This window comes from Rhineura floridana, chromosome 1, assembly GCF_030035675.1.
Source record: "Rhineura floridana isolate rRhiFlo1 chromosome 1, rRhiFlo1.hap2, whole genome shotgun sequence".
Classification (NCBI taxonomy): Eukaryota; Metazoa; Chordata; class Lepidosauria; order Squamata; family Rhineuridae; genus Rhineura; species Rhineura floridana.
In genome coordinates, this window is record NC_084480.1 from 34,782,838 (window position 1) to 34,796,055 (window position 13,218).

The 13,218-nt window shown below is 39.7% G+C and overlaps 1 protein-coding gene across 2 annotated transcripts in view; it reads left to right on the forward strand.

Annotated features, from left to right (window-relative positions):
- The first annotated feature begins 244 nt into the window (after positions 1-244).
- Positions 245-13,218, forward strand: part of NDUFS4 (NADH:ubiquinone oxidoreductase subunit S4) — a 67,949-nt gene continuing 54,975 nt past the window's right edge. The window contains exon 1 of one of the 2 annotated variants that reach the window (XM_061617821.1): positions 245-532. In XM_061617821.1, coding sequence (XP_061473805.1) covers positions 411-532 — 122 coding nt within the window. In that variant the 5' untranslated portion in view covers positions 245-410. The remainder of the gene's footprint in view (positions 533-13,218) is intronic. The other variant, XM_061617812.1, reaches the window with a different exon arrangement.

Below are 13,218 nucleotides of genomic sequence, written 5' to 3' on the forward strand. Positions count from 1 at the left end.
TGAGGTAGGTTAGGCTGGGTGAGAGAGACTAATGCAACGCTCAGTTAACTTTTTGGCTGGTTATAAAGGCAGCAGTCCTACAGACACGTAAGAATAAAGTCCGATTGAACTCAATGGGTCTTACTTCTAAGTAGACGTGCATGAGAGTGCACTGTAGAGGTGTATCCCGCTTTTCATTCTCACTTAGCCTAGCCTTTCCTCTCTGCTGCCCTCCCCTAAGTTCTTTACTGCTTTACCTTCCTTGTAGCGGCCGTGTCACTCCCTCCCCCTCTTTTGCCTGCCTTCTTTCTCCTGCGCTCCTTTTCTGGCAAGCTGCAGCCGTCTGCGTCCCTCACGTCGCGTTCCTGAGGAGGACCGAGGCGTTTTGTCCCTACCGGCGCTCCGTCTCCGTAGGAGCTGGTCGCACCATCATGGCGGCGATGCTGCTTTTGCGAGAGTTCTCAATGTCAGCGGCTTTGGCGACCAGGCACTTCGCGCGCGGGGGAGGAGAAGGAGCAGCGGCTGCCGCCGTCGTGGGCGGCTTAAGGGGCAGGTATATGTATTTACATACGGGTAGTGGATGGGTCGGTGGATACACGAATGAGTGTGGTCCCTCATTCTACGCGGCTATCAATCCTCTGCCCGGCAGGTGCGTGGTCTCGTTCTTCAGTCCTCGTTGGGGAGGAGAGGCATGGGTTGAGGTCTTCTCTCGCGCCTCTGAATGGGGTGGGGGGTAGCAGAGAGTGTGTTTATTTATTTATTTATTTTATTTGTATCCCACTTTTCCTCCCAGCAGGAGCCCAGGGTGGCAAACAAAGCACTAAAACACTTTAAAACATCATAAAAACAGATCTTAAAATACATTAAAACAAAACAGCATTACAACATATATATATATATATATATATATATATATATATATATATATATATATATATATATATATATAAAAGACAGTTTTGAAAGCAACAAACAGAACCCCACTCAAGCTTGCTCTGGATCCCTATAAGGATTCCGTTAATCACCTAATATATATATTATTTATTATAATAAAATCAATAACAAATAGCATTAACAAGGAGAGGGCAAAGTTGAGCTAGGGTCCTACCCGTTCACTACGCTCGACGTCGAAGGCCCTTCTCCGGGTCCCAACTCATAAAGAGGCCCGGAGAGCAACAACTAGATCTAGGGCCTTCTCGGTGGTGGCCCCCGAACTATGGAATGCCCTCCCAGACGAGATACGCCTGGCGCCTTCTTTGTTATCTTTTCGGCGCCAGGTAAAAACCTACCTTTTCGCCCAGGCTTTTTAAACATTTTAAATTTAATTTTAAACCTAATATGGATTTTAATTTATAAACTCAATGGCAATTCTATTTCGGATTTTTATCATGTTTAATGTTTTTATAATTGTATTATATTTTTCACACTTGCTCATATTTTAATTGTGATTTTATTTGTTGTACACCGCCCTGAGAGCTTTCTGCTATAGGGCGGTCTAGAAATGTAATTAAATAAATAAATAAATAAATAAATATAAAAACGTAATTGTGATTAACCAAACAGAGGTTTTTATTATATTAACAAAATGTTTCAGCTTCCGCCTTCATCAGCTGCTAACATACAAATGCTGTTACCAAGGTGGCTGTTATAGAGCTTTGAGGATGGAATGCTCAGCGGGGCTTCATTTGCAGAAGCTCAGTAGTGGTGGTACTGTCCTCCAGGTTCAGGCCATGTGGTGCCAATGTGTCCAGAGAGTATATCCAGAGAGATTTGTGGTTTCTGAAGTGTGTGCGTAGGTCAGTTGTGGTTTTTCCTACGTATTGGACATGACATCCTGGTCTCTTGCATTGAATGACATAAATTATATTGCAGGACCTGCAGGTGATGTTCTGTTTGATGTAATAGGTCCTGCCTGTCCTAGTGCTTGTAAAAGTGGCTGTCTCCCTGAGGTACACACAGGTGACATATATATATAGTCTCTGTGTGTGTGAGAGAGAGAGAATAAATATATATATGAGTGTGTGTGTGAGGCAGACAGACAACTGGGGCTTCCCTAGCTCAACTTTGCCCTCTCCTTGTTAATGGTATTTGTTATTGATTTTATTATAATATTGTATTTTAACCTTGTACACCGCCCAGAGAGCTATTAGCTACGGGCGGTTTATAAATGAAATGAAATAAATAAATAATAAATAATGCCCTTAGGAGCCCATTGGGGAGGAGCAATTGCTCTTGCTTCCGCCCCTGAGGCTTTGATCCATTATCTGGCTGCAGTTCTATGCTTACAGTCAATAGAGCTGTGAAGGTGTGGGAGGTCGTAGCATTTTTTCAAATAAAAAGCAAAGATTGGCCCAGTTGCATCTCCTTTGTTTTAAACAAACAAACAAACCCAAAACACCAAAACAAATTTATGGTGTTGTATGCTTTCTGTTAGATACCTCTCAGCTGTGTGAAGCGTAATCTATATTTGGCAGATACATACATGTGTTACAGATTAAATTGGTAAACAGTTGGGTATGAAGGCCATGTAATGTAAGAGGGGAGCAGTAGGCCTGTGCCATTTCTGGGTAGAGGCTTGGTATATACAAGATAAGAACATTCACAGCAGTACTCACTGTGATGATATTGTCTTTCCTATTTGTGCTACACTAATTTAACCCCAGTAGTGAGAAAGAAGTGAAGCCCATTTCAGAGGCCAGTGTTCCATTCTTACTCTGATGATGATGATGATGATGGTTATTTCTTTATTGATGTTGGTCTCATTGCTGAAGCTTACCTAGACACACACTTCCGAAAACTGTCCACAGTTGCAAATCTTCTTTCCCTCTTCCTTTTAGGGGAAACTGTATATTTATATGGAGATGCTGTTATTTTTGTTGTGACTGAATGTGAAGTCCAGTGCAGTCACTTCTATAGAAATAACATAGAAATGGCTTGAGGGGTCATGAACACTATGATATTAAGAGAAGTTGGAATAAAGATGGTTAAACCATCAATTTTTAATCTTTGTGAGGCATCTAGCCTCTTTTCAGACACATATAATATTTATAGTATGAGTAATTTCTGTACTGTAACTGCTTCTGAATTTCATTTGATGATATACTCTTAGAGGACCAGGAAGCACTGAATATTCATATAGCATGTGACTATGTGTATGTACATTGCATTTTTGACAGTTTCTTTGATTAAAATACCCCTTTTTGGCATCTTTACCAAAGTCTTCCTGATAATTTCATTGCTGGTTTAATGGAGATGAATTTAGAAAATTTGAAGAAGAGTGTGTTCATTTCATAATGTTTAGGTTTGATAGTTACCTATTATTAGGACTTCTTACATTTCTAACTAATTAGAGCCCAAGAAAGGGTAGTGCCTTCACTTGGTTCAAACAAATTGAGCTGGACCATATGTAAGACTAAAATAAAAATCCCAGCATCAGCAACCAGTCTGAAGGAGAAGAGGAAGGGGGAGATACAGAGCTTTTCGTGGGCTTTGTGTGGAAGAAAAGTCCATATATTGAATGCCCTCAGTGTTTGTGTTCCTTCTCTCTTAATAGTCTGGGCTAGGTTTGTCCCATCTGATTGCTTATTGCATTTTTTTAAAAAAATATACTCTTTTCTTTGGGGAAAATAACATATTCCTAATGTCATATGAAGGAAATTGTCCTTGTACTGTGAATTAGGCATACTCTAGTACACAGATTTTAAGGCACACCTTACTCTACACAGGATTGGGCTATAAAGAAGAATCAGTTTTTTTGGGTTTACACTAGCCGTCCCAAACCTGTATTATCCATTATATGATCAGTTAGTAGCCAGACCAGTCTTTGATGGAAATATTTACAGAGAAAAGCTTGCTGAATAAATAAAAGATTCAGATTCATATGCTGCAAGAAAAAGTGTATCTGCATTGGAGCAAAATGTGTAAGAGAGATTTCCTCTCAAAACAAAGCAGAAAATACTGTGGATCCTGTACATGGATTCATTGAGACTTATTGCCAAACAAGTTTGGATAGTAAACATTTTAATATTAAGATGTGAGTAGTTTACTGTGGCATGAGTCTCCTTAGACAATTGTCTCTTGGCCTACCCATTATCTCTGTTCTACTGTAGTTGGCTGTTGTATGCAAAGGTTTATGTCATTAGACAGGATTTGAGTAGCTATGAGCCGTTTTATAGCCTGATGTTACACAGACGAAGCATGACTACTCTTCTGAAGAATATGTTTTATGGTCTTTCTTCTGCATCAATATAATTGTAGGCTTAAACTTAATTAGTAATAAATACATTTTTAAGGAATTCTGAAATGATTATTCTAGCTTCAGTTCTTGGGTCTTGTTATCCTAAAATGGGGGCTTCTAGCAATACCTTCTTTACATTGCATTTAGATCCATTCAGACAAACACTGATATATTATTTAAGTGGTCTTTGTGACGTCCTTCCCTGGTTCTCCCTGTCAGGTTCCCACCTGCTTGTGGCTACTGCCTTTCACTAGGCACCACCAGGGATACCACCAGTCTGGACCGTCCTTTATATGGTTTCTCACTCCGCTCTAGCACAGATCTCACTAGATCCCCCTGCTAGGCAGCACCACCAGTCACGTCCTATAACCAATACTCCCAGAGACTTTGCCTGAGTCTCTCTCTAGCTGGTTACTTTTGTGACTGCGTGCTTATGCTGTTCCCAACCCCCTTGTATCTTTATAGATAACGCATACAACTCTGGGTTGCTCTGGATACTTGAATTGTTATTATTCCTCCCTTCACCGCTGCCACCATTAGATACTGTTTCTGTTCAGCCTTGGTAATTACCTTGCCCTCCCTTCTGGTATGTATATCCCCCAGCCAAGGATCAGGCCTTTGGTAAACCAAATAAGTATTTATTAAATATCAGAAATAACAAGATTAGTTTTAGAATGTTTCACAAGCGTATGGTTTCATCTATTCCTGTTTTGTACTTGACTTATTATTAATCAGAACTCCAACTCCCTCTTTCTCCACACTCCTGACCTCCACCCTCAAACACCTCTTTCTCCACACTCCCAACATCCACACCCAGATTCAACTGTCATTCTTCCATTTATACTCCCAGCCATTCAAACGCTCAGCCAATCATCCAGCATTCTACTGCTCATGTACTCCCCCCTCCTCTTTCACTCCACTTACCATATGTCTTCTATATAAACAGCACTTACCATATTTACACTATAAGCAGGAACATCACATTTCCCCCCCTTAAAATAATAGTAAATTATTATTCCTGCTCTAGGATTCATACGACTCGTTAACAATAAAAAACAAGTCTCTTTGGGGAAAATGTCTTTTTTGCACCCACGTCTGGGTCATGTCACTGCAGTCCCGGCCACCTCTTAAAAGTCCATTGGCCAATACATTGTCCTTGCCTTTTATGAACTTGAAGTCCACCTGGTAATCTTGTAGAGCCCAGGACCACCTCTGCAGCATAGTGTTATGATTTTTCATAGTCTGTAACCATAACAATGCTTGATGATCTGTCGTCACTGTAAATCTTCGTCTCCACACGTATGGACACAACTTGCTCAGTCCCCACACGAACGCTAGGCACTCCTTTTGGACCGACAAATAATTCTTCTCCCTCGATGTCAGCTTGCGACTAAGATACGCCACTGGATGTCTGGTGCCTCCTCTCTCTTGTAGCAAGACGACTCCCAGCGCTAGGTCCGACGCATCCGTAGCCACGATGAATGGTTGCTCGTAATCTGGTGCTATTAATACAGGCCCTTGGCACAAGGCTTGCTTCAGAAGGTCAAAAGCCTTTTGACATTCATCCGTCCACACCACACGCACAGCACACTTTTTCCTTGTTAGCTCATGCAAGGGGGTTGCGATTTCCCCAAAATCTTTTACAAATTTATGATAAAAAACAGCCACACCTAAAAATGCCCTAACTTGTTTCTTAGTTAAGGGGATGGGCCACGATTGTATTGCCTCAACTTTGCTCCATAAGGGGGTTATTTTCCCACTCCCCACCTTATGTCCTAAATAGATCACTTCATTCAACCCAAACTGACATTTCTTGGCTTTTATTGTTAGCCCTGCTTTCTTAAATGCCTCTAATACTGCTGTCAGGTGTTGGACATGCTCAGGCACCGACTTGCTGAAAATGGCCACATCATCTATATAGGCCACTGTGAAATCTGACATGCCTCGCAACACAGTATTAATTAGTCTCTGAAAAGAACTTGGTGAGTTCCTTAGTCCCATGGGTAAAGTCACAAACTCATATAACCCATCTGGTGTACTGAAGGCAGTTTTGGCTCTGGATTGCTCGTCTAATTCCATCTGCCAAAATCCTTTACACAGATCTATGGTAGAGATAATGGTTGCTGCTCCCAATAGCTCTAACATTGTGTCCACCCTAGGCATAGGATACGCATCTGGGACAGTAATTTTATTGATTAAACGATAATCAATACAAAACCTTGTGGTTCCATCTTTTTTTGGAACCAGTACAATACTTGAGGCCCAGGGACTGATGGATTCCCTGATCACTCCTAGTTCCAACATGTCTTCAACCTCCTTTCTAATTTCATTCAAAACTTTCCTATTCACACAGTACGGAACAGATCTGATTGGGGCATGATTTTCAGTATCAATTGAATGTCTGGCTATACTGGTTCGGCCAGGTTTATTGCTGAAGAGATCCCCATAATTTTTTAAAACTCTTAGAATCTCTTTCTTGACTTCTTCCTTCACCTCCTCCGACCATTCCAATTGATCTACCCCTCCTTTTGCTTTGCTTTCCTGTACCAAATCTGGAAGTTCAGGCCCACTTCCCTCAGGGAATAAGGTAACTTGCAACACCTTTGCATCCCTGGTGTGATAAGGTTTCAACATATTTACATGAACCACTTTATGCTTTTTTAATTGGTCTGTGGTTATCACATACGTCACTGTGTCAAGCTTTTCCCTTATGGTATATGGTCCCTCCCAGTTGGCCTGTAATTTATCGTGTTTCCTGGGTATGAATGCCATAACCATATCTCCCACATCATACACACGTTCTCTGGCTGTTCTATCATACCAGTAACTTTGCTTCAAACTTGCATCCTTATCCAGCTCTTCCCTGAACTGCTCTGCTTCTTCACTAGAGACCATTCAATACAGTTTGTCTCTTTAGGGGTTGCTATGGCGACCTTAGGCTCGATAACAGGTTCCACCCTGTTTTCTTCGGCCTCTGTTAACATGGTTTCTGTTGCTTTGCCAAGTTGTTGTCTGGTCACCACATATATTTTTCCTTGTGCCCCCATAACATCTCTTCCCAGTATCACTGGTTCTTGTTGGGCATTAATACCTACTTTACATATTTCCTCCTTTCCTCTCCACTTTAATTTTATCAGGGCCATGGGTATGCTTTCTAGTTCACCCCTCACTCCTTGGATTGTCACTGTTTCCTGAGGTAATATTTCCTCAGATTTTATCAAATCTGGCCTCAGTAACGTCTGAGCGGCACCAATAATTTGCCCCTTGCACACTCACTTCTTCCCTCAGACTCGAATCAAAGTCTTTTACATTTGTCCAGTTTATCTGGCAGAACTGAACCTTCTTCGTTTCTAACTCCCTTGGTTCTGTTTTCACTGCCCTTCCCTGAGCAGGATTACCAATGGGGTTGGCAACCTCACATTGAAAATGTAGGTGCCCCGGTCTACCACATTTATAACATATTTTCTCCTCCATTTTAGGGTACACAGATCCACTCTGGGGTGTCCTGTGCCCTTCAGACTTTATTGGAGGACTCACTCGCTGTGGTACCACATCCTTTCTGCCACCATTATATGGTCTGGGTTTGAACTCTCTTGATGTTTTCCCCACCCAGCCAGTTCTATTGGAGGCAAAGTGATCTGCCAACTCTGCGGCCTCTTGAACAGATGTAGGGGAACGGTCTTTGACAAGGAGCCTTATTTCTGGTGGTAACTGATGGTATAATTGATCCAGTATCATGAGGCTTTTCACCTCTTCCACTGACTGAGCTTTGGCACTTCCCATCCACTTTCCAAATATGTCCATCAATTTTGCTCCCAGTTCAACAAAAGACCTCCCTGCTTGGATCTGACAGTTTCGAAATAACTTCCTAAAGTAGTCAGGTCCCAGTCTGAATCTTTTGTACACTGCCTCTTTAAACTCGGCATATGTGACGGGCCTGTCTGAGGGGAAATATTGGTATACCTCTGCCAATTCCCCTTTGATCAGATTTGATAAATATTGCATATATTTATCCTCCGGTAGCCCCCACATCTGAGCTGCCTTTTTGAAGGTGTTGAGGTAAATCTGTGGGTCATGTCCAGGTTCAAACACCCCAAAATCTTTTGGTGTAAACTTTATTTTGGTTTCATTTCTGCCCTTTCTTGTTTCATCAGAATGAAACTTCTCTCTTTCAAATTTTAACTTTTCCACCTGTATCTCAGCATCCAATGCTCGTTGCTTCTCCCTCTCCTCAAACCCCATTCTCACCCTTTCAGTATCCATTCTCATTCACTCAGTTTCCAACTCCCACTGTTTTTCCTTCTCTGCACCTTCCATCCTCAATCTCTCAGTTTCCAACTTTAACTTCTCTCTCAAATACTCTATATAAGCGGGATTGCTTGAGTACCCTTCTGGGTTCTCTTCTCTGTCAGGTTGTTTTTGTTGAACAGATGCGAATGCTATCAATACTACTCGCAATTCATCTACCCCTTTACCCTGGTGAGGTAAATTGAATGTTATGCACTTCTCCACCAGCTCCTCTTTTCATCTTTATATATTCAGCCATGTTTTTACTCTTTGCCAGTCACTCTCACAAGTAATCTTTATTTGTGACTTCCGGGAAGGGTGACTTCGCTTGTGCCTGCTTTTGGGACGGGTTCCCGCCTCAAAAGAAGCTTATTCAGATATAAATCAGTCAGAACATTTTTTTTTTGACTGATGAAATTTCTCCCGGGCAGGGAGAAACGTAGAGATCAACCTCAAAAGCCTGTTTTTGTTGGGAGGACTGGATTTCATTAATTTATGAGATAAGGTCCAGCCAACAATGCCGGACGGACTTCCTAACAAGCTCTATCTGCTTAAGCGATACGTTTATCTTTTCTTTAAAGAGAGAACGGACTAACAGGCAAGCACCCTTCTTTCTATTCTTTTTTTTACTTGGTTTAAATTGTTGCAGCAAAAGGAGATTTGTCAGATTGATCGGCTTTGGACAACTTCTGGGTGAGATATAGCTCTTCTCTGTTATTCACGAAATTAACAGCTTATCTCTGTTTCTGTCGCAAAAAGCTGTCCTGGAAGTGCATTCTAAAGATAATAAACAGAAGAGGGATTTCTATTCCTGATTTCTATTCCGAGGAATATTATATTGTCTGGGACTATTCTCTTTTTGGTCTATTTTATTTTGACGAATCTGCTTCTTCACGACGCCACTAACTGTTTTGATGCTGGGAACTAAATTTGTTTTGCATTCTTGAACATAGAGAGATAAGGCAGGTTGCTCTGTTTATACTGTGATGTCATCAAGCCTGGAATATTAACCCAATTGTTGCTGAAATAAGAAGTGGTTCTTCTTTATTTTTGTTTTGCTTTGTTTTCGTGGTTTTAAAAATGGCAATCAAGAAAGTGGCTGAGAATCTGGAAGTAATTATGTTTCAGAAAATAATGGATGCGATTGAGATAACGAAACAAACCCTGCGACAGGGTAGTAAGGAGCTGAAAATTGAACTGAGCAAAATGACGCAGGAGCTTAAAGAAATAGGGGATCCTGTGAGAGAGGAGAATGAGATCAGAGATGAGAAAAGAAAAAATAAAGGGAAGATACAAGCCCTGGAGATTGGAACAAATGTGGAATTGGAAAAAGATCTGGAGTTTATGGATTTTAGAAATAAAATCTTCTGTTTGGAATTTAACGTTATCTCTGAAGAAATTAATGAAGATATTAGAGATAAAGTTATCAATGGCTTGGATAATCTTCTGGACTGGAATGATGTGATGGAGCTTGATATAGAGAAAATCTATGGAATTAACTGCAGCCATGTGACAATGGAAAAACTCTTAAGAGATGAGCCAGTGCATTTTGTAAAAAAGAAGAACACAGATATGACTTTACAACAGTATTTCAGCAACTTATTCAGAATGGATGGCAAGAAAATATTTGGGATAGAGGAAATTCCCATCAGACTCTTATTATATGACTATGGCTACAACAGCAAGATTATTATGGAATACTGATAATGGAAGATTGGACACTGAAATTACTGGACTTAACAGGACTATTGAAGAAGGAAGATGGAACTAATAGGGATAATGGAATAATGGCTATTGAAATTATTGGACCTAACAGATTCTGATGAGATGGATTAATCGAAATGTTTATTTGGACTATGGTTATGACAATAAGATTATTATAATTATTAACGAGATGGATTAATTGACATGTTTATTTGGAGAAAAATTGATAGATATATTTCTTAAAGAATTGAAACCTCTCTTTGACTTTTTGTGGAAAGAATAAAGTAATGTTTATGAGATTTGATGATTAATTAAGATAACTACTGGAGGAAAGTGATTTTATAATATGATTTAAGAGACAGGATTGTTATATATTGTAGACCTATAACTGATTTGATATGTGACAAATGGGAAGTCAACATTTTATTTTTTTTTGTTTAATCATTTTTGTTTTGTTTTGTTTTTTGTCTTTGAATGTTTTATGATTTTGTTTTCTATGTTTTATGAAAATTTGAATAAAAATTATTGTAAAAAAAACAAACAAGTAATCTTTATTTGTTATTTCTTTTAGCCACACCACTTTTAGGGACTCTCTAGGGTTCGAATCCCACCGCTACAGCCACCACATGTGACGTCCTTCCCTGGTTCTCCCTGTCAGGTTCCCACCTGCTTGTGGCTACTGCCTTTCACTAGGCACCACCAGGGATACCACCAGTCTGGACCGTCCTTTATATGGTTTCTCACTCCGCTCTAGCACAGATCTCACTAGATCCCCCTGCTAGGCAGCACCACCAGTCACGTCCTATAACCAATACTCCCAGAGACTTTGCCTGAGTCTCTCTCTAGCTGGTTACTTTTGTGACTGCGTGCTTATGCTGTTCCCAACCCCCTTGTATCTTTATAGATAACGCATACAACTCTGGGTTGCTCTGGATACTTGTTATTATTCCTCCCTTCACCGCTGCCACCATTAGATACTGTTTCTGTTCAGCCTTGGTAATTACCTTGCCCTCCCTTCTGGTATGTATATCCCCCAGCCAAGGATCAGGCCTTTGGTAAACCAAATAAGTATTTATTAAATATCAGAAATAACAAGATTAGTTTTAGAATGTTTCACAAACGTATGGTTTCATCTATTCCTGTTTTGTACTTGACTTATTATTAATCAGAACTCCAACTCCCTCTTTCTCCACACTCCTGACCTCCACCCTCAAACACCTCTTTCTCCACACTCCCAACATCCACCCAGATTCAACTGTCATTCTTCCATTTATACTCCCAGCCATTCAAACGCTCAGCCAATCATCCAGCATTCTACTGCTCAAGTACTCCCCCCTCTTCTGTCACTCCACTTACCATATGTCTTCTATATAAACAGCACTTACCATATTTACACTATAAGCAGGAACATCACAGTCTTCTTAGACGCAAAGATCCAATTAGTGCTGACCCAAGGTAGTATATTGCTGCAAGTGGGTAGATAGCATAATCTTGGAAGTGTGTCCAGTATTCCTTGCAGTGTTATGAGAGTCCCTTGATTGCACGTGCCTGCACACAATTACTAGTTAGCTTGTAAAAGTTCTCAAGATATTCCTCCCTGATCACTCTGATGCACTCTGATTCACTGCCACTAAAAAATATTGCTGCTGAAGCAATTGCTTGGATTGCTTTTGTAGTCTAGGATTCTCATTTCTAACTCACTGAAAAAGTGAACCCACTTTAGCAATTTTTTGAAGTCAAAAAATCTGACCATGATAATACGTCGTAAGTCATTCTTAATGAGAGACTAGTACAAAATTTTATAGGCTAATAATACAAAAGCAGTGCACATTTCAAAAGTTAAGCACATGGCTAATTACAGCATGGTATACATCAAATTGAAATGCAAAAGATGGTTTTTGTTTTCAAATAATCAATATCAAGATATGTTCAGTATGCATCCTTCATTCTAGAGAGTCATGATTCTCTATTATGTATCTCTTGCTTTTGACACCTGTGGTGTGTTTTTTTCCAGACAAATAAACAGTTCTCTTTGAAAGATCTATTACTTAACCACCATTGTGATTTTGCAGGAATCTCAAGAATGTTATTCGTTACAAAGAGCATATTTGATTGTCAGTGTGAGAAACTTCCATTCCATTGGTAAGGTCATTCTCTGTATCCAAAGAGGGCTGGCAATTTCAAGCAGTGTTTGAACTTTGTTCTTCATTCAATATGATTGGTGGCATTACAGATTTTTCACAAATTAAGAGCACATTTTTTAGACTAAAAAATTTCATTTTGTTTTAGATAAAGCAGATCTTTTGTGATTCATAAAACTGCCTATTTATGTACTACTTTTTAAAGGAAGCTTCCCAAAAGGTCAATTGCCTTCATTTCTTAATGACATTTGTTTTTTTGTTTTGTCTTTTTTTGTAAAAAAATTAGCCACTATATTTACTCTATATTTACACTATATTTTTCACTTATAATCCCCCAACCAATTTCTTACTAGTATTTAGCATCTGGATGAAGAAGTGCATCTTGTGTGTGTGTGTCTGTTTAATTCCATGATGGAAGGAGGTTAAACCTTCTCCAACCCATTTACAGGCATCTTTTGAATTTGTTGTATCTCAAAGTTTTATTAGGGCTAAACTACACAGTAAGTGGAGTTCCATCACTGGAACTGCAAGGTTTTTAAAAATGCCTTTAAAACGCAGCCACAGAATGCAGATTCCTTGGATAACCCCCAAGTTGCTATTGATACATTAGGGAAAACCTTTATTTGTTATTTACTTCTTATTTCTTTGTTGTTGTTTTTTAAATCTCTCTTTTAGTACACCTGCTAATACTGCTGGATGTCAGTTGCATTTTTTTGTATGGCATCACAGGATAAACTAGATTCTGCAAAATCACTTTTCAGTCTCAGCTTTTGAGAGAATAATCTTCTATTCTGAATGTAAAGATTATTTTGTGTCCATATATTTGATTATATTTTTATGGGCTCCATATTGAGCTTTCAGCAGAGCAGT